Source organism: Eurytemora carolleeae, unplaced genomic scaffold, assembly GCF_000591075.1.
Source record: "Eurytemora carolleeae unplaced genomic scaffold, Eaff_2.0 scaffold1247, whole genome shotgun sequence".
Taxonomy (NCBI): Eukaryota; Metazoa; Arthropoda; class Copepoda; order Calanoida; family Temoridae; genus Eurytemora; species Eurytemora carolleeae.
In genome coordinates this window covers 50,537-70,298 of record NW_019397134.1, presented here as the reverse complement: position 1 = coordinate 70,298, position 19,762 = coordinate 50,537, and the positions used below count along the sequence as shown (strand labels likewise).

Below are 19,762 nucleotides of genomic sequence, written 5' to 3'. Positions count from 1 at the left end.
CATTATTTTTTCCCGTTTACAGTGACGCCCATAAAACTGTGGAACAGGAATATGATTCTAAAATGAAAATTATGAAAATGTACCTAAAACCCATCGGTTGTGCACAGATACATTTTACTTCATAAGTTGATTTTCAACCTAATGATAAAACTATTTGCTTTTCAACAACATAAAATACACGTAATTTTGATTAAATGCCGTTTTTCGATTTCACGGTTTTACGGACTTCAGAAAAGATTTTGACTTTTTGTATGAAAGTGGCATTTCCTCCCCTGACATGATTGCATGCATGAGACATAGTCCCTGTTGTCCACTGCTCGGTAGGACACTAACTTTTTCTTCAAATAAAGCGAAATAGAATTTTATTCTTGGATCCTCGTTCTGCGGGTGGGAGGGACACACCCGAGCCACAAGGAGCCTCTCAGATTTTTCATATACGATGCCGAGCCTCCGTATTACTGAATACAATTTTATACTAAAAACTAAAACGATTTAAAAAGCGGGATCGAATTCTTTATAGAACGGATTATTAAGTGAATTTTAAGTGATTGAAGTCGAGGTGATGAAAAATGATTAGTTATTTATTTCAGAATAAGATCGTATTTTGTAAAATCATTTTCTGAAAGATTTATCTAAATCTAATGATGTAACATAACAAAAAAAAAATAACATTTTTATTGTAACATTTTTACTGTTTATAGCGGTGGCTCGGTACTAAAAAGCAAATCTGAGAGGATCATAGCGGTCGTGGTGTCCCTCCCTCGCTGAGGCTGAGTTAATATCTTTTTATCTTCATCTCTCTTTTATATTTGAGAACTCCAATTATTTTACTTGTCAAACTTAGGTTTCATGAGAATCATAATCCTTGTGTGGGCCAAACATTTAAATATAGACTAGACGCCATTTTGAAAATTTTAAGATACTGTTGACTTATCTTTTATTTGAAGATTTAGCTGATTGACTAAACACGCGTCAAAGTAAGGTAAGTTGAACGAAAGATTGAAATCTAATATATTTTCTATTTACTGAAGAGCTATGCTAATTGGTAACATCAGGATAATCTTGCTTATCTATCAAAACTAAAGGATCTACGAGCTCACAAGGTCGGACCAAAAAATAATTTTGCATGAATTTTACCTTCTCCTACACTGGCAGCAGTAGTACACTTGAATTTCCGAGCCGGGTCAACCTATGTCCCAGTTTGTACTGTATCGCCCGGACATTGGGTAAATAAAATAAAATAAATGAGATTTTTTTGTCCCCAGGACATGATTGGGTTGTTACGATCAAATCTCGGAATTTTTTCTATTGCGAAAGTTTGGTGTTGTCTGGTTTTATATTGATCTACCAGGGGTTGTAATCTAGCAGCACATTCATCCATCCACGCTTCGTTCATATTGAGAAGATTCCAGCGGGCTAAGAATCTTTGACATTGGGTAAATAAAGCACACTCAATAGGACTAGCCGGTGCAACAAGGTTGACGCGGTCAGACTTTAGGTTAAAGGAATTGAGTCATTGCCATAAACTCTGATTTTCAAAATCCCTTTATCTCTACAACCCAATGTTGTAGACCCTAGATATTTCAAACTATGAATTCTGATGGATCAAATAATCATAGTTTGAAATATCAAAGGTTTACGCCATCTGGTTTTCGAAAATTGGGATTTGTGGCAAAGACTCATTTCCTTTACTTTAACTGAAGGGTCAGAGGTGCGTGCCTACTGTCTAGTTCACAGTGAAAGGTGCATTTTAAACCTAATTGAGAGACGACTTTAAAGTGGATATAGCTATAAAACCGTGCAACTATAATGTATTTTTCCCCGCCTGGAATGAAGTGATAAATATATATATTTATTTATTTATTTAGTCCAGTATATACAATATACACTTTACAATAAAGTGTCCACAATAAAACAATAAACAATTTTCTACAAGATTTATAAATAATTAGTTGAATTTTTATTCTACTAAGAGATAAATATTTTAATATTTTTAGCATTAATTAATCAAAATTTTCTAAAATTGCAAATATCTATGCACTACATTTGTACAATCAAAATATATAACAGATCAAAAAGTTTTATTTTATTTTTTTACAATATTTCTACGATACACCTCCAAGACGGATACATAAATAAATAAGTCTTCTGGTTTTGTTTACAACTAAGACTTTTTAATCAAAAACTTTTTCAAATTTTTTTATTTAATTTTATTTTTTATTGCCACACTCTTGGGAACAAATGTGAATTATTCCAAAATTCCAAAATCAATTTGAAGCGTTGTTTTTTAATCTCCTTAAGTAAGCAATCAAGCAATTAAAAGTTGTTTTTTGATTTTTAACATAAATTTCCTCTTAATTCACTGGGCTGGATTTATCACATTTGTCTAAGCTTTTTTCAGATTTTTTTTTGTCGACATTTTTTACCTCGAATAATTTTTTAGTTTGATTGTGAATATTATTACTTTTACAACATCGATTCATACATTTATACTAAGAAGACTAATTTATTTTACAATATTTACATATATATTTATATATATATAACCATAAACTACAATGTTTTCAATGGAAACTCGAATTCAGTATTTATAGAATCCTGAAAATTAAAGTTAAAGTTAGAACTGGCATAATTGTATTCAAATTAATTTAAAAGTATTTTTTCTTCTTGAGATATTAGATGATTAAAGTTTCTTTCAAGTTCAACGTAATTTGAAGTGACACCAGATTTTAAAATTGCATTTATGTCCGGTGCACAACAAATCCTTTGGGTATTTGTTTTCTATATACAATATACATGACATTTGTTTTGCAATTTCAGTTTAAATATTGTTCAAAATTGATCAAACTGTTCAAATTCTGCTAGATCAAATTGTTAAAATTAAAAATATATTTCTTAACTTTTCCTTTAATGTAAAATATATTTTTTAAATTTCCTAATTCTACCTGATCAGTTAGAGGGAGAAACAGAGAGCACCCGAACCAATTAAAAAAAAAATGTCGAATGATGTAAGAAAGGAAAAGGGCTAGATGAAAAGATGGAAAAAAGGAAGAGAGAGGGCCAGGTGGAAAGGATGAAGAAAGGAAGAGGGCTAGGTGGAAATCAGGAAGCAAGGAAGAGGGCTAGGTGGAAAGGATGAAGAAGAGTAGAGGGCTCGGTGGATCGGTTGAAGAAAGGAAAAAGGCTAGGTGGAAAGTATCAGGAAAAGAAGAGGTCTAGGTGGAAAGTATCAGGAAAAGAAGAGGGCGAGGTGGAACGGATGAAGAAAGGATTGGGGCTAAGTGGAAAGGATGAAGAAAGGAAGAGAACTAGGTAGAAAGGATGAAGAAAAGAAGAGTGCTAGGTGGAAAGAAAAAAGAAAGGAAGAGGGTTGGGTGGAAGGGTTGAAGAGAGGAAGAGGACAAGGTGGAAAGGATACAGAAAGGAAGAGGGCTAGGTGGAAATCATGAAGAAAGGAAGAGGGATAGGTAGAAAGGATGGAGAAAAGAAGGGGGCTAGGTGGAAAGGATGAAAAAAGGAAGAGGGCTAGGTGGAAAGGATGAAAAAAGGAAGAGGGCTAGGTGGAAAGGATGAAGAAAGAAAGAGGGCTAGGTGGAAATGATGAAGAAAGGAAGCGGGCTAAGTGGAAAGGATGAAGAAAGGAAGAGGGCTAAGTAGAAAGGATGAAGAAAGGAAGAGGGCTAAGTGGAAAGGATGAAGAAAGGATAAGTGCTAGTTGGAAAGAAGGAAGAAAGGAAGAGGGCTAGGTGGAAAGCATTAAGAAAGAAAGAAAGCTAGGTGGAAAAAAGGAAGAATGGAAGAGGGTTGGGTGGAATGGTTGAAGAAAGGAAGAGGGCTAGGTGGAAATCAGGAAGAAAGGAAGAGGGACAGGTGGAACGGTTAAAGAAAGGAAAAGGGCTAGGTGGAAAGTATAAGGAAAGGACGAGGGCTAGGTGGGACGGATGAAGAAAGGAAGGGGGATAGGTGGAAATGGTGGAATGAGATTACTTGAGATGAGGTGATGATGTAAGAATGATATTACTTGAGATGAGGGGATGATGTAAGGATGAGATTACTTGAGATGAGGGGATGATGTAAGAATGATATTACTTGAGATGAGGGGATGATGTAAGGATGAGATTACTTCAGATGAGGGGATGATGTAAGAATGATATTACTTGAGATGAGGGGATGATGCAAGGATGAGATTACTTGAGATGAGGGGATGATGCAAGGATGAGATTACTTGAGATGAGGGGATGATGTAAGGATGAGATTACTTGAGATGAGGGGATGATGTAAGGATAAGATTACTTGAGATGAGGGGATGATTTAAGAATGATATTACTTGAGATGAGGGGATGATGTAAGGATGAGATTACTTGAGATGAGGGGATGATGTAAGGATGAGATTACTTGAGATGAGGGGATGATTTAAGAATGATATTACTTGAGATGAGGGGATGATGTAAGGATGACGAGGGATGATATTGTCATGGCAAGAAAGAAAACCAAGAGTAACAATCTATCGATGACCAGAGCAACCTAAAAAAATAAAAAAATAAAAAGCTTGAGTTTCTTCGAGGAACAATATTTGTAATTTTAGCTGCCCCTTGATTAAAAAAGGACATGAATGAGTACCCAAAGGAAAACTTTACACCTGCATGAATAACAGCGTTTTTAAAACGTATCAGAAAAAGGTTTAAACATAGAGAATAGAATATATAGAGAGGAATTTACTAGAAAAAAGTGTAAAACGACCATTTTGTTGTACTGTTTCCATACTGCAGGTGTACTTCATATCTATCTATCTATCTATCTATCTATCTATCTATCTATCTATCTATCTATCTATCTATCATCTATCAAACAGAGCATTTTGTTTCGGATTTACCACCAACTCTGATTTTCTAATCTCAATATCTATGCTACCCAAAGTTGTATTGTAGACCTTACATAGTTCAAACATGAATTTTATTGGATAAAATAATCTAAGTTTAAAATATCAAAGGTTGCACAGATATAGGGATTAGAAAATTAGAGTTTGTGGCAAAGACTGAATTCATTTGCTGTTATACACCAAGAATATCTAAATACAGACAAACAGGGGTTCCCTGGAGAGCCAAGTCCAGGGGCGTCAGGAGGAGAAGGGGGGGGGGGCTTTGGGGCTGAGCCCCTTACATGGATTAGCGACAGCTAAGGTAAAAGTAGGAATGACCCCCTGTGGAAAGTAGAAATGACAGGACCCCCCTCCCTGGACAAAACCCTTTGTACCCCCCTGGTCTAGTACTTGATTTCCCCTGGTAAATAATGAATCTAAGAACAGCATGTGATCAAGTACAATCTGTACAATGTACATTTAATATTCAATACAGACATACAGACTAAAGAATATACAGTATGCGATTGCGTAATAATGATGGAAACTAATTATTATTTACTGTTGAAAGGCTAAAACAAAATCTGAATCAGTTTGCTTAGAAAATTAGCGATTTAATTCCGGAGAGGCATTTGCCATTTTATGTTGTGCGCAAATGCCCCGTAAAATTCCAAAACAGAGAGAGGGGGATTGAATTTTGTAGATCCAGAAAAATAATATCTGTGGGATACCTGAGTAGAGACTGGCAGCTGGTGGGGTCTTAAATGTAAGACGTGTGGCCGCAGCTCTCGGCTCAGAAAGTATCATAACTTAACCTAACCCGTGGCCGCAGCGCTCGGCCCAGAAAGTGTCTTAACCTAACCTAACCCTAAATAACTACTAATTTAATTATTTTTCTGGATCTACAAAATTCAATCACCCTCTCTCTGTTTTGGAATTTTACAGGGCATTTGCGCACAACAGAAAATGGCAAATCCCTTCCGGAGTGGGTTTAAATGGTGGTTTCTTTGATAAACCTGTAAAAATGGTGTGCCATGCATTTAATTTCAGGTTGCCGAGGCTTTTAAGGTGCCCATAAATGTGTATACTACGGGAGCACGGTTTAAAAATATAAGAAATATGTCAGTAGCTCTCCTGTCGTAAATAATTGGTCTACACTGATGTTAAAACTACATATTTGTCTTGGCGGACAACGATCAGCTAACTGTGCAGTCCTGTGAGGGTAGGGTACAGCCACAGGGTGTCCAGAAAGACCACCAGAAACTTGTTCAAGGGAACTAAGCTTACAAATGATGCAATAGGACAATATTCTTTGCAAAAGAACTTTTGTGAAAAAGCAATGCCTGACCCACTGTAAGAAGTTTTTAGATCTGATAACATTTTGTGGATCAAAAATGATTTGATTAAAAAATTTCAATTATCATTAGTCCAAATATTCTCCACAAAATCGGGCGTTTAAGCATATATATATATATTGCATGGAGAGCCTATGGAACCAAAAAACTGGCCTCAGTCATGGTCCTAGCCGCAGTAGGGGCAGTTGAGGAGGGTGAAAAGAGGAGTCCCCTAAATCTATATTTTAACAGAAAAACCATAAAGAAAAGGGTTTTGGTTCCAAAAGATTTTGCACTCAAAAGTTCTTCTTTGGCCTAACACTGTATATGAGGAATATAATTTAAGTCTTTGTTCAAGATATAACTTCCCCTCTCACCATTAAATTATCTGTTTCCTTGATGACGAACAGGCAATATTTTGGTCTAGTGTAAGGTCGTATACAGAAATAAATCTAGTGGATGGCAAAATATGCGAAACTAGTCACGGGCAGCCGTAGTACATTTGAATTTCCAAGCCGGGTCAACCTTTCCAGTCCCAGCTTGTACTGTATCGCCTGGACATTGGGTAAATAAAGCAGACCCTCAACAGGACTTGCCAGTGCAACAAGGTTGACGCAGTCAGACTTAAGGTTAATTTTACTTTTACTAAAGGGTCAGGGGTGCGTGTAGCAGAAAAAACAGTAAATCAATGTTTTTAATACTCTTCACTCTTCAGTTTCAGATTTGAAAAGTGTGATAGCTCTGAGTTCTAGTTCTCTACAGGTCTAGGTAGGGGCACTGCCCCCCTTGCCCCCCCCCCCCGTATACGCCCTTGGTCTAGTGGGATTAAACCCCCTCAGTTCTCAGATCCAAACATATAAAATATAAAATTAGTGAATGCAGCGAATGCAGGAAAAGGTCAATACGATGGCTCCAAGGATAGTCCGATTAAGGACTGGATCTGTGCTTGGTGATCACTATTACTGTCTCCAAGGATAGTCTGATGAAGGACTGGATCTGTGCTTGGTTATCACTATTACTGTCTCCAAGGATGGTCCGATGAAGGACTGGATGTGTACTTGGTGATCACTATTACTGTCTCCAAGGATGGTCCAATGAAGGACTGGATCTGTGCTTATGGATCACTATTACTCTCTCCAAGGATAGTCCAATGAAGGACTGGATCAGTGCTTATGGATCACTATTACTGTCTCCAAGGATAGTCCGATTAAGGACTGGATCTGTGCTTGGTGATCACTATTACTGTCTCCAAGGATAGTCTTATGAAGGACTGGATCTGTGCTTATGGATCACTATTACTGTCTCCAAGGATAGTCCGATTAAGGACTGGATCTGTGCTTGGTGATCACTATTACTGTCTCCAAGGATAGTCCGATTAAGGACTGGATCTGTGCTTGGTGATCACTATTACTGTCTCCAAGGATAGTCTTATGAAGGACTGGATCTGTGCTTATGGATCACTATTACTGTCTCCAAGGATAGTCCGATGAAGGACTGGATCTGTGCTTGGTGATCACTATTACTGTCTCCAAGGATGGTCCAATGAAGGACTGGATCTGTGCTTGGTTATCACTATTACTGTCTCCAAGGATGGTCCGATGAAGGACTGGATGTGTACTTGGTGATCCCTATTATTCTCTCCAAGGATGGTCCAATGAAGGACTGGATCTGTGCTTGGTGATCACTATTACTGTCTCCAAGAAAGGTCCGATGAAGGACTGGATCTGTGCTTGGTGATCACTATTATTCTCTCCAAGGATGGTCCGATGAAGGACTGGATCTGTGCTTTTTGTGCCGATTTTACAGGAGTAAATGAGGTCGAAAGACGTCATATTTGATGAAATATGTTTAATCTATTCACAAACACCAAATATACGAGAAACGAAATCAGAGGTCTAGATTGGTTTTTATAAAAAAAACGTGGAAATTTTAAAAATAGTTTTCATTTTTATTACGCATACTTTGGGAAACTTACTGAAGTGCCCGGCATTGGAATAATTTTTAAAATTTTTTTGATTAAAAACAAAAAAATTTCGAATTTTTGAGATTATGGTACCCCCCGGGTACCAATGGGTTCCTTAAACAAATGTTAGCCCATTTGGTCTAGCCGTTTGGCCAGCTATAGCATGGTTAAAATATATACAAATATATATCTTCTTAAAATAAGTCTAGAACATGTTCTATTGTTTATTAAGATTGGTTATTACAAATATATATATATGAGCGAAGAGTTCTATTATATAGAAAGATAGATAGATTTACTTCTATAATGTAAAGTACCCTTTTTATAGGCTATAAGGCTATTGACTAACTCTCTTATACAAATATATATCTTCTTAAAATAAGTCTAGAACATGTTCTATTGTTTATTAAGATTGGTTATTATATATATATATATATGAGCGAAGAGTTCTATTATATAGAAAGATAGATAGATTTACTTCTATAATGTAAAGTACCCTTTTTATAGGCTATAAGGCTATTGACTAACTCTCTTATATTGTAAGTCTTGAATTGAGTCTTTGCCCCGAACTTAACTTTGCTAATCCCTATATTTTTGCAACCTGATGGTTTAACCTTTGATATTTCAAATATAACAGAATAGATAATTTGAAATATCTAAGGGCTACGACATTGGGTAGCAAAGATATAGGGATTAGAAAATCAGAGTTTGTAGCAAATTTTGATAAATGTCTATTAATAAAATATAAGACCCACTCCTCAACTGCATAAGAACCCCCCCCCCCATCCTCAAATGCAAAAGTATTCTGAAAGTTATCATAATAATTAGAATCTGATATTACAATTCCATTTCCATTTATAAAACATCTCATTGAAAATGAAAACTTAACAAATTATTGTATTTACTTCATTTCTACAGAATAAGATTAAATGGAATAATTCTTGATGAGTTGAAATTGCTAATTTACAATAAAAGAAGGGGTTAGCAAAAGTGTTTAAGGAACTGTGAGTGCAATTTCAAGTAACCTTCCATGCAGAAGATGGCTATGCCTGATTTCTATGACAGTACCCTGGAAAGCTTTGCTTGATAAAGTATGAACTAGTTGTCAATGCTTATAATTTTGGAAACTGTTTTATTTCAATTTTTTTTTTTTTTTGGGGGGGGAGGGTTGAAAATGTATACCCTGGAAAAATACCTGTTTCCATTCTAGAGCATGCTGTTCCTTCATATCTGTCTCCAGGTACCTCACCTACACATATATTTGCGTCATAAATATTATTTAGTAGAACCGTTGTCCGCTTTCTTATCAAAGAAGAAATCCACCAACAAGAATAGATGAATTCGCAAGTCAGAGACGAGAACACGGATGAATCATCCTCCTCTTCACATATAAAATCAATAAATATGCGATGTACTCATCCTTTTGTTAATAAATCAACTTCTTAAATATATACATATTACATATATTGTCGTTTGTTGATTTTTGATCGGCAACAACCGATGGTCCTCAAAGTTTACAAAACCTTAGAAATGTTAGCCTCCGGAATCTTGTACCGCTGGTAAAACAAACAAACGAAGTCATGGGAAAGAAATTATTTGAAAAAAGTCTTTGAAATAGAAAAAACCATAAAAAATCCGTTATCAATTAGAGTCCTTTAAAAAAGTAATTGGAAAGGTTATTCTTTTTCGTCAAGGAATTTTCTTCCAAATAAAAGTCCTGACTTTTTTGCCGTACACAATTCTATGACGATGACTCCTGTGAACTTTTGGTCACTTTTATTTCAAAAACTTTTTTGATTTTGACTTTAATGAAGGTTTTAGACAGAAATGTTCCTTCTATGAGAAGGTTTAAGTCTTTTTAGATTATATTTTGTCTAAATCTTTAAATCTATTCTTACTTGTAGAGAAACCACAAATTAAAATAACCAGTTTAAAAAGACATGGATAATTAATTCATATTTGTTCAGACAAAGTTTAAAAGATACTGTTGTGAATCGGACATGCCACTTTATCGATAAAAGTCAATTGAAATAAAGCTAACTGTCCCTTCAATATTCTTAGTATAACTGGTTTACGTGTAAGTTTCTTATATTATTATTTCTATTATTTCTTCTGTTAAAAGTTGTTTAATAAAATTTATATAAAGGATTTAAGTTTTCTTATGTGCTGGGATACGACTTACAACTTTAATTTTATTGAGCCTTGCTCAGTCATAACAGAAGTTTAAAGGGACATATGACGTTATTAAAATGATTAATTAATTACATGTCCGATTTACAACGGTACCCATTTAATTGACATAAAAGGGAAAAAATTGTCTTTGTTCTCTCCTGAAAAACGAGACATTTTGACAGCTAAACATGATCAAATTTTAGTTTAAAAAGAAGGATATTTTAATAATGTTTTTGCTTTCAAAAAAGGTTTATTGCTAATGTAATGTAACAAATCAAAAATAGTTGAAAATGGTTTTAAATTTTGAAGAAATTTCAGACCAGAAAACGTTCTTTCTAAATTCAAATTTTTGGGACAAATAACTTGACATTTCGATTTTAAAATATGAGACTTTATTGACAACCTTCTTTCCAACTTATTTGGTCGGTTTCCAACTTATTTGGTCGGTTTCTTTCCAACTTATTTGGTCGGTTTCTTTCCAACTTATTTGGTCGGTTTCTTTCCAACTTATTTGGTCGGTTTCTTTCCAACTTAATTGGTCGGCTTCCAACTTATTTTTTCGGTTTCTTTCCAACTTATTTGGTCAGTTTCTTTCCAACTTATTTGGTCGGTTTCCATCTTATTTGGTCGGTTTCTTTCCAACTTATTTGGTCGGTTTCTTTCTAACTTAATTGATCGGCATCCAACTTATTTTTTCGGTTTCTTTTTATATATTGTAGTTTACAGTGTTCACATGTAATACAGTAAACTACATTTCTGGTCTTACAGTTGAAAGTTCCATTAAATAAGAGTTTGCGGCAAAGACTAAATTCCTTTTCTAACTCCCATATCAGATGGTTTAAACCTTTGATATTTCAGGCTTTGACTATTGGATCTATATAGAATATGGAAAATATCAAGTTCCACACCTTCAGGTATCAAAGATATATGGATTACACAACTAGAGTCTTGTTTCTTTACCTCATTCCTATCAATAGTAGAGGACACTTTGTCGAGGACTAATTGATATCTAGGATCTGATCCATCCACTAAACACATAGTTTATCAAAAAATATAATTTTCCAAATATTTTTAATAATTTAGACTCAAGAATTCTTACGCCATGGTTTCAAGTTTTTAAAATCATTATACAGTAAGAACCAGAAAATTCTGTAATAAGAAGACGACTTCTTGAACCAATTTAAGACTTTAAATAGTCCAATGAACATGAGACAAGTGTGCAGTGTAAACAGACCCATTCAAAAATAAGTTACAAGTAAAACTATTTGGTTTGGAAACACATCAAATACACTAAAAGATTGCCATAAAGTCTTCCTATTCCACATTTTTCTGGTTCTCACTGTATTATGATGGATAACTAACGAAAAAACCATTTATTTAAAAAAATCTGTATTACATTGATAGATGTGCTTCTGGCAGAAAAACGTTGTTTTGCTTAAAACAGTTTAAAAGAATCTGAGATGTCCAATTTTTGTAACTTTGCTTTTAATTATATTAAGTTAAATTTTCCTCAAACCAAAGGTATTAACCATCAATTTGTTTTGATTAATATCTTTGGTTAGAGAAAAATGTTTGCAAGATGTAAAAAAAAGCCAACTTAAAAAATTAAAATATGGTTGACATCTTCGATTCCCGTTGAGCCTCCTAAAAGCCAACACACCTAGAATGTCTAAAAACGGACCTCAATCCTCCGAAACCCATCAGTATTCAATAAACTAGGCTTTTCAGAACACTTCTTTTCTCTTTGTAGACATTGTAAAACATTAACAAATAAAGTTCGCGGAATTTATAAAAAATCGTGGATTTTCACAATTTAACAAAAATCGAATTTTGTTAGAGGCTGATTCTTGAAATCATCCATAAAACTTTCCTGGCGTCATGTGTGGTCCCACACAAAATTCTGGCCCGATCGGTTCAGCCGTGTTTACGTTTATTGGATACAGACACCAAAACAAACAAAGTATAAAGATAAATGTGAATCGTTAATACTTTTTTCTCCCCTTTTTACCGTTTGGGTCACTGAGTAGATCACAGGTATGAAGGTTGTTAGGATGGATGTGGTTGAGAGACTGCTGACCGTTATGCTGTTGCCCAGACCCGTTGCCCGGCTGTTGTTGACTGCTGTTCATGTGGTTGGGATGGTACGGTCGACCATTAGCTGTTGCAGAAGAGAAGATGGGACTTTGGGACCTTTTTTAGAGTCAATATCAACATCAACATCAACATCAACATCAACATCAACATCAACATCAACATCAACATCAACATCAACATCAACATCAACATCAACATCAACATCAACATCGACATCAACATCAACATCAACATCGACATCAACATCAACATCAACATCAACATCAACATCTAAATCAACATCGACATCAACATCAACATCAACATCAACATCAACCTCAACATCAACATCAACATCAACATCAACATCAACATCAACATCAACAATAAAAAAAAGATTGTAAGGAATCACACTTGCAATGAATTTTATTGTTTCCCCAACACAAACTCTTACTTTAATGAAATTCTTGAAAGGAAAAGGTGAAATGGTCTTTTCATTGAGAAATGCCGCTGATAAACGATGAAAATATATGCAGATTATGACACTCTTTATAAAAATTATGACACTCAATATAAAGATTATGACACTCAATATAAAGATTATGACACTCAATATTAAATTATCACACTCAATATTAAATTATGACACTCAATATAAAGATTACGACACTCTATATAACGATTATGACACTCTATATAAAGATTATGCCACTTTATATAAAGATTATGACACTCTTTATAAAGATTATGCACTTTATATAAAGATTATGCACACTATATAAAGATTATGGCACTCTATATAAAGATAATGGCACTCTATATAAAGATTATGCACACTTTATAAAGATTATGGCACTCTATAAAGATTATGCACACTATATAAAGATGATGGCACTCTATATAAAGATAATGACACTCTATATAAAGATTATGCACTCTATATAAAGATTATGACACTCTATATAAAGATTATGCCACTCTAAACAAAGATTATGGCACACTATATAAAGATTATGGCACTTTATATAAAGATTATGGCACACTATATAAAGATTATGGCACTCTACATAAAGATTATGGCACTCTATATAAAGATTATGACACTCTTTATAAAGATTATGACACTCAATATAAAGATTACGACACTCAATATAAAGATTACGACACTCTATATAAAGATTATGACACTCTATATAAAGATTATGCACTCTATATAAAGATTATGCCACTTTATATAAAGATTATGGCACTCTATATAAAGATTATGCACTTTATATAAAGATTATGCACACTATATAAAGATTATGGCACTCTATATAAAGATCATGGCACACTATATAAAGATTATGGCACACTATATAAAGATTATGGCACTCTATATAAAGATTATGATGATATTGGTTCCTATTGAATATCCCAGGCTCTAATTTGTCATTATCTCCTCCACCCCCCTGAAAGCTTGCATTTAACTCCTAAAAAATAATAATTAATAATTTAAAATTTCATTTTAAATGAAAACTTTTTTCGACGAACAAAAGTTTGAACAATCAATTAAATTATCTATTTCTATTTAAAGGGACTTTAAGTGAAATACCATCCATGCAAAGATGGCAATACCTGAGTCACAATGGTTCCCTTTAAACTTTTTTCTGATCAATAATGTGGAAGATATTGTCGTTTTTTAGATTTAAATACAATATATTTGAATGGAGGGTAACTAAGAATCACGCTTACAGTCCCTTTAATTAAAATTATAAAACTAAACTTTTTGTGGAAAAGATTTGTACGCTAATAAACTGATGCACTGTGCGCACCTTTCAACAAAAACATTTCCTACGTTTTTGTTGAATTATAATCGAGGGAAAGAAATGCTAATTATGTTTAACTTTTTGGGATTTGGGATTTTTTTTTGTAACCTTTAATATTCATTAGTGGAAATTATTTAGTGTGATATTATGAACATTGTGTAAGAAATTATGAAGATTTAGTGTGAAATTATGAACATTTTGTGTGAAATTATGAACATTGTGTAAGAAATTATGAACATTTAGTGTGAAATTATGAACAATTTGTGTGAAGTTATGAACATTTTGTGTGAAATTATGAACATTTTGTGTGAAATTATGAACATTTTGTGTGAAATTATGAACATTTTGCGTGAAATTATGAACATTTTGTGTGAAATTATGAATAGTTTGTGTAAAAATTATGAACATGTTGTATGAAATTACGCATATTTTGTGTGAAATTACAAACATTTTGTGTGAAATTATGAACATTTTGTGTAAAATTATGAACATTTTGTGTGAAATTATTAACATTTTGTGTGAAATTATGAACAAAAAAGGATTTGAATTTGTGATTAGCATATTGTGACGGCCAATTTTTTTTTAGCTTTTCAAATAGGTTAAATGTTAGATAAGCTTAATACATATTTTAGATTATTACACCGACCATACCCAATGTGAAAAAATAGTTTACAATATATCCTTTAAAGTAGTTTTCTTCTTAACTAGGAAAATGTTTAGTAATTAATTATCCGCGCTAATGGTTTGTATTGTTCTATAAAGTTTTCTGTATATTAATTACACAAGTAATTACAATCTAAATCTTCTAAACCTTCTCCTTTCAAACTTAGAACAAAGTTTTATGTAGTTCTCCTGGAGTATAGCTCTCTTATCGCTACACTAGGATTCTTTTTAAAACAATTTCAAAGCTGAATTTTCCCCCTCTTTCCCCCAACCCCTCCTTGCCAAAAATACAGTTAATTATTCTGATAGGGATAGAAGGATACAATGATAAAGAGATACAATGGTAAAAATATCCATTTAATACTTTTCTATATATAGCTCTACAATAAGCAGAGTTAGGATACAACATTTAAAGGATACATGTATACCAGGATTAGGAATTCAATATCAAAAGGATACATGGATTCAAGAATACAAGGATACAAGGATACAAAAAAAAACAATGATAAAAGGGTAAAAGGTTACAAGGATACAAGGATACAATGATACAAGAATAAAAGAATATAAGATTTAAAGGATACCAGTATATCAGGATTAGAAATACAATATCAAATAGATACAAGGATTCAAGAATACAAGGATACAAGGATACAAAGAAACAATGATACAAGGGTACAAAGATACGAGGATACAACGATACAAGAATACAAAGAAACGATTTTACAAGGGTACAAGGATACAAGGATACAAGAATACAAAGAAACAATGTTACAAGGATATAAGGATACAAGGATACACGGATACAAGAATACAAAGAAACAATGATACAAGGGTACAAGGATATGAGCACTAAGTTTAAATATTTTACCAAATTCTTTGAGAGAATTTTTTATTATCTTCCTTCCATTGAATTCAGAATACATATTTATTATTCAATATTATATTAAAATCTAAAGTTGGGAACGCGCAGAGAATTGTAAATCTACAAAACTACAAATGAACCATTGCACAAAAATAAAAATACTTAAAACTACTAAAACTGATATTAATTTTCTAGATTTTTCTGTCACCTAGAAATCAATTATAAACGCCGCCATTACTATTTTTACCTTTCTTTTTGCCGCGTCTTTCTTTCTCTTGGCAAAATCTGAAGTTGGAAGAACGAAGACGATTCTAGCAAAGAATCCAAGGAATATAGATTTAATCTGCTCGGGAACCTAAAAATACGATTTTTAAAAACGTTTTATGTTTAGTTATTAATAAGTTCAGTCCAATATGCGTGGATTTGTGCTACATATTTAGGCTTATACAAATTGTGACAAATGTGAAGAAAACAAATTAAAAGTTAGGAAAATTATAGAAAATTTGTTTAATTGTTGGTCTTATAAATAAACATACCCTGTGTATTGCATGCGTATAATAAACCACAAACTAAGACTACAATTGGATAAAATAAGTATGGAGTTAAACTTTTTGCACCCTGAGCTTCCAGTATTAAATATTACCTATGCGCCCCTGAAACATTTGTAATAACTATACCCCTCTACCCTCCTTTTTGTGAAATATTACCTCTGCGCCCCTGAGACTCCTGTATTAAATATAAACATCTTCGTCCCTGAGACCCCTGTATCAAGGATTACCCCTGCACACCTGAGACCCCTGTATTAAGTATTACCTCTGCGCCCCTGAGAACCCTGTATTAAGCATTACCTCTGCGCCCCTGAGACCCCTGTATGAAGTATTACCTCTGCGCCCCTGAGAACCCTGTATTAAGTATTACCTCTGCGCCCCTGAGACCCCTGTAGTGTATGTTAAGGGTGACTACTGCCATAGCGCTAGCAAAGGAAACCAGGCAGATAGAAACTCCGTAATATAGAGCTAAACAAAATTATATTCACACGAAAAAAAAATTACTTGCTCCAACACAATTTTTTTTATCCTGATTTTAATTACTTATATCACGCTTGTTTTTGGATCGTTTGAGATCTTTTTTGGCTCAGCAAATGTTTACATTAAAATATAAAAAAATAAACATTTTCCCTTCTTACATGCAATTATGCCAAATTTTTAACCCGAAAGAAAACATGAACATAAAAACGAACCAACTTAATGCACAACACCAGCTAGCTGCTAATCTAAAAAGTTTTAACTTTCCATATTTTACTTCCATTTAATATATGTTAGTCGTCACTAATATTGAAGAGCATATTATTCGGATAATTTTTACCGTATTAATAAAATAAAATAACATATTTGACCTAAATGACTTCTTAAAAAAGGTGAAATCATTTGCTGCAACATGTTGTGGACTTCATGTGATCAAAGAAATTATTTTGGCTTGCCAAACTTTAAAATTTTACATTTAAATAATTAAAACTTTTAAAATTTTAAAAATCCGCAAAAAATTTGATTATTTCTGCTATTGTTAAATATTGTCCGAAGAATAGATATTGCAGTATTTACTGCATCAAATAAATAAAAAAACAAAATTTTAGAAGCTAGGAAACTGTTTTAAAACAATTTGTATTTTTTGGTGTAAATTCAAACTAAATCCTAACTTTTTTACGATCAAACTTTATAATAAACATTAAAGATATTGTTACTCGGAGATACAGTTTTAAGTTAAAAGTTGGGGTGGGGGGTGTGGGGGGTTGGATCTTATTTGGTTCGTTTTTAATCATTATAGGTTTTACGCTTTTAAGAGCCATCTCAAGAAGCGTTTTTTAAAGGTACAAATTTTTATTTGCTTTTTGCTATTACTACATTGTGCAATTTTTTTACTCTGGGAGAAGAAATAAGAAATAAAATTTTAAAAAATGGACATCGCTTATAACTCAAACTTATTGCCTTATAAGAGGAAGGGAGGCATGGAGGGGCCAGAGTAGGTTTGGGGGGGGGGGAGAGGGGGGAAGATCGGAAAAGGTTCATGAATAGGTTTAATGGATGAACTTACTTATCAGTGGAGTTTTCTCTGTTGGAGGAAGACTTTCTCTTATTGTCATCAGAAATACTGTCATTGATAGCAGAGCAGATATACCCAGGGTTACCTACAGTTTTTAATATATATAGAGTTTGATGTCACATTTTTCTCTATAATGCCGTTTAAACCTTTAAAAGCAGGCCTAATTTTCGAAAATGTGCTCGGTCTCTTTATGTAATTTTAACGTTTTATATGACGGAATAGAAAATTGAGAATTTTTTAATAAATGACGTAAAAAAAGTACGATTTTTTTTATAATCTTTAAAACAGGGACCAACTACACTTTGAGTATATTTTGAAGGTCAAAACGAAATTTAAGAGTACAATTTTTTATTGACATATTAAAAAATAACAAAAAAAATTATATATATTATATTATATTATATTATATTATGTATATTATATACATATATAAAGGGTTACCCACAAAGCTTAAAACATTTTTTCAATCCTTTTTTTTACATTTACGGTTTCCTGGAGCTGTAACCTTAAAAAATAAATAAAATAAATAATAAATAATGATTTATTGAGTAAAATCAAAAAGTGATTACCATTACCAAATAATAATAATATTACAAATAAATGATTAGTTCTGCATGGAATGGCAGATTATCTATATTTTTCTGTCATGGTATGACTGACATGATACCACTCCTGGTGGTATAGTTGGTGTTCATGTGGGTGAACTGCAACAGGGAAGAGATGACGATGGTTAGAAGATTTAATACATTTCTTTGCAAAAGAGAGGAAAAGTTTGTCCCTTCTTGACTCCAGGGTCTCCAGTTCACAGGACTCCAATCCACTTATTTATTTGAAATAATCTTTGCCCAGAATAATTTTGTAATCTTTTGCTTTTCTTTGTAAAATATAGAAGGTTCTACCACTGACTAAATCTAAAGGTACAAAACCAAATTTAACATTTAGATTGTTATATTCACAAACTTTTAACATTAAAGTCTTAACCATTTTGGGTAACCCTGTATATACAATATAAGGTTTTCAAAAATGAAATATATTTAGATTTTTTGTGGAGGCCTGGTCGCTCATTCTTTTCTTTTGATTTTTTTTTTCCAGTTTGGATCTTTTTACCTTTTCTCCAGACTCTGAAGGAACATAGAACACCAAAAGTGCTGAAAAACATATTGTTATTTTATTTTCCTTTTAATAAATAATTCATTAATTTTGGTCTTGGAATTGATATATAAGATTAATTCGGCTCTACAGTTTCAATGCCATTTAAAAAAAAGTCTCTGTTAAGAATTAATAAAAAGAGACCCCACACAACTTTAATAATAAAAAAGACCCCACACAACTTTAATAATAAAAAGAGACCCCACACAACTTTAATAATAAAAAGAGACCCCACACAACTTTAATAATAAAAAGAGACCCCACATAACTTTAATAATAAAAAGAGACCCCACACAACTTTAATAATAAAAAGAGACCCACACAACTTTAATAATAAAAAGAGACCCCACATAACTTTAATAATAAAAAGAGACCCCACACAACTTTAATAATAAAAAGAGACCCCATACAACTTTAATAATAAAAAGAGACCCCACATAACTTTAATAATAAAAAGAGACCCTACATAACTATAATAATAAAAAGAGACCCTACACAATTTTATGTACAAACCAAGTTGAAGGAATACAAACTATCTGCCCAAGTTGCATTGAAGTTTTAATTTACATTTTCCCTGAGTGGAATACAAATTACGTAAAAATACTCCTATTTCTTGTTCCCAGATAAAATAAGTTTCGTGCATTTTTGTAAATAATTTCCATAAATCAGATATTGAGAAAAAATATAATTGCTTGTCAAATTATGAAAAGAATTTAGGTAAAAACTTAATTAAGCGGAAATCTAAGAACTGTTATGTTCTATTTGGGGTTACTTTTAAAT

General features: G+C 33.0%; 1 protein-coding gene across 2 annotated transcripts in view; it reads right to left on the bottom strand.

The window, feature by feature from the left end:
• Nucleotides 1-2,106: 2,106 nt before the first annotated feature.
• LOC111712237 (neuronal acetylcholine receptor subunit alpha-10) overlaps nt 2,107-19,762 on the bottom strand; it is a 43,460-nt gene continuing 25,804 nt past the window's right edge. The window contains exons 10-20 of one of the 2 annotated variants that reach the window (XM_023486805.1): nt 18,941-18,981; nt 17,825-17,918; nt 16,652-16,749; nt 15,981-16,088; nt 13,805-13,872; nt 12,336-12,517; nt 11,288-11,355; nt 9,351-9,404; nt 4,448-4,524; nt 2,946-4,345; nt 2,107-2,598 (exon numbers count right to left, since the gene is read on the bottom strand). In XM_023486805.1, coding sequence (XP_023342573.1) covers nt 4,324-4,345; nt 4,448-4,524; nt 9,351-9,404; nt 11,288-11,355; nt 12,336-12,517; nt 13,805-13,872; nt 15,981-16,088; nt 16,652-16,749; nt 17,825-17,918; nt 18,941-18,981 — 812 coding nt within the window. In that variant the 3' untranslated portion in view covers nt 2,107-2,598; nt 2,946-4,323. Of the gene's footprint in view, nt 2,599-2,945; nt 4,525-9,350; nt 9,405-11,287; nt 11,356-12,335; nt 12,518-13,804; nt 13,873-15,980; nt 16,089-16,651; nt 16,750-17,824; nt 17,919-18,940; nt 18,982-19,762 lie in introns of both variants that reach the window. The other variant, XM_023486804.1, reaches the window with a different exon arrangement.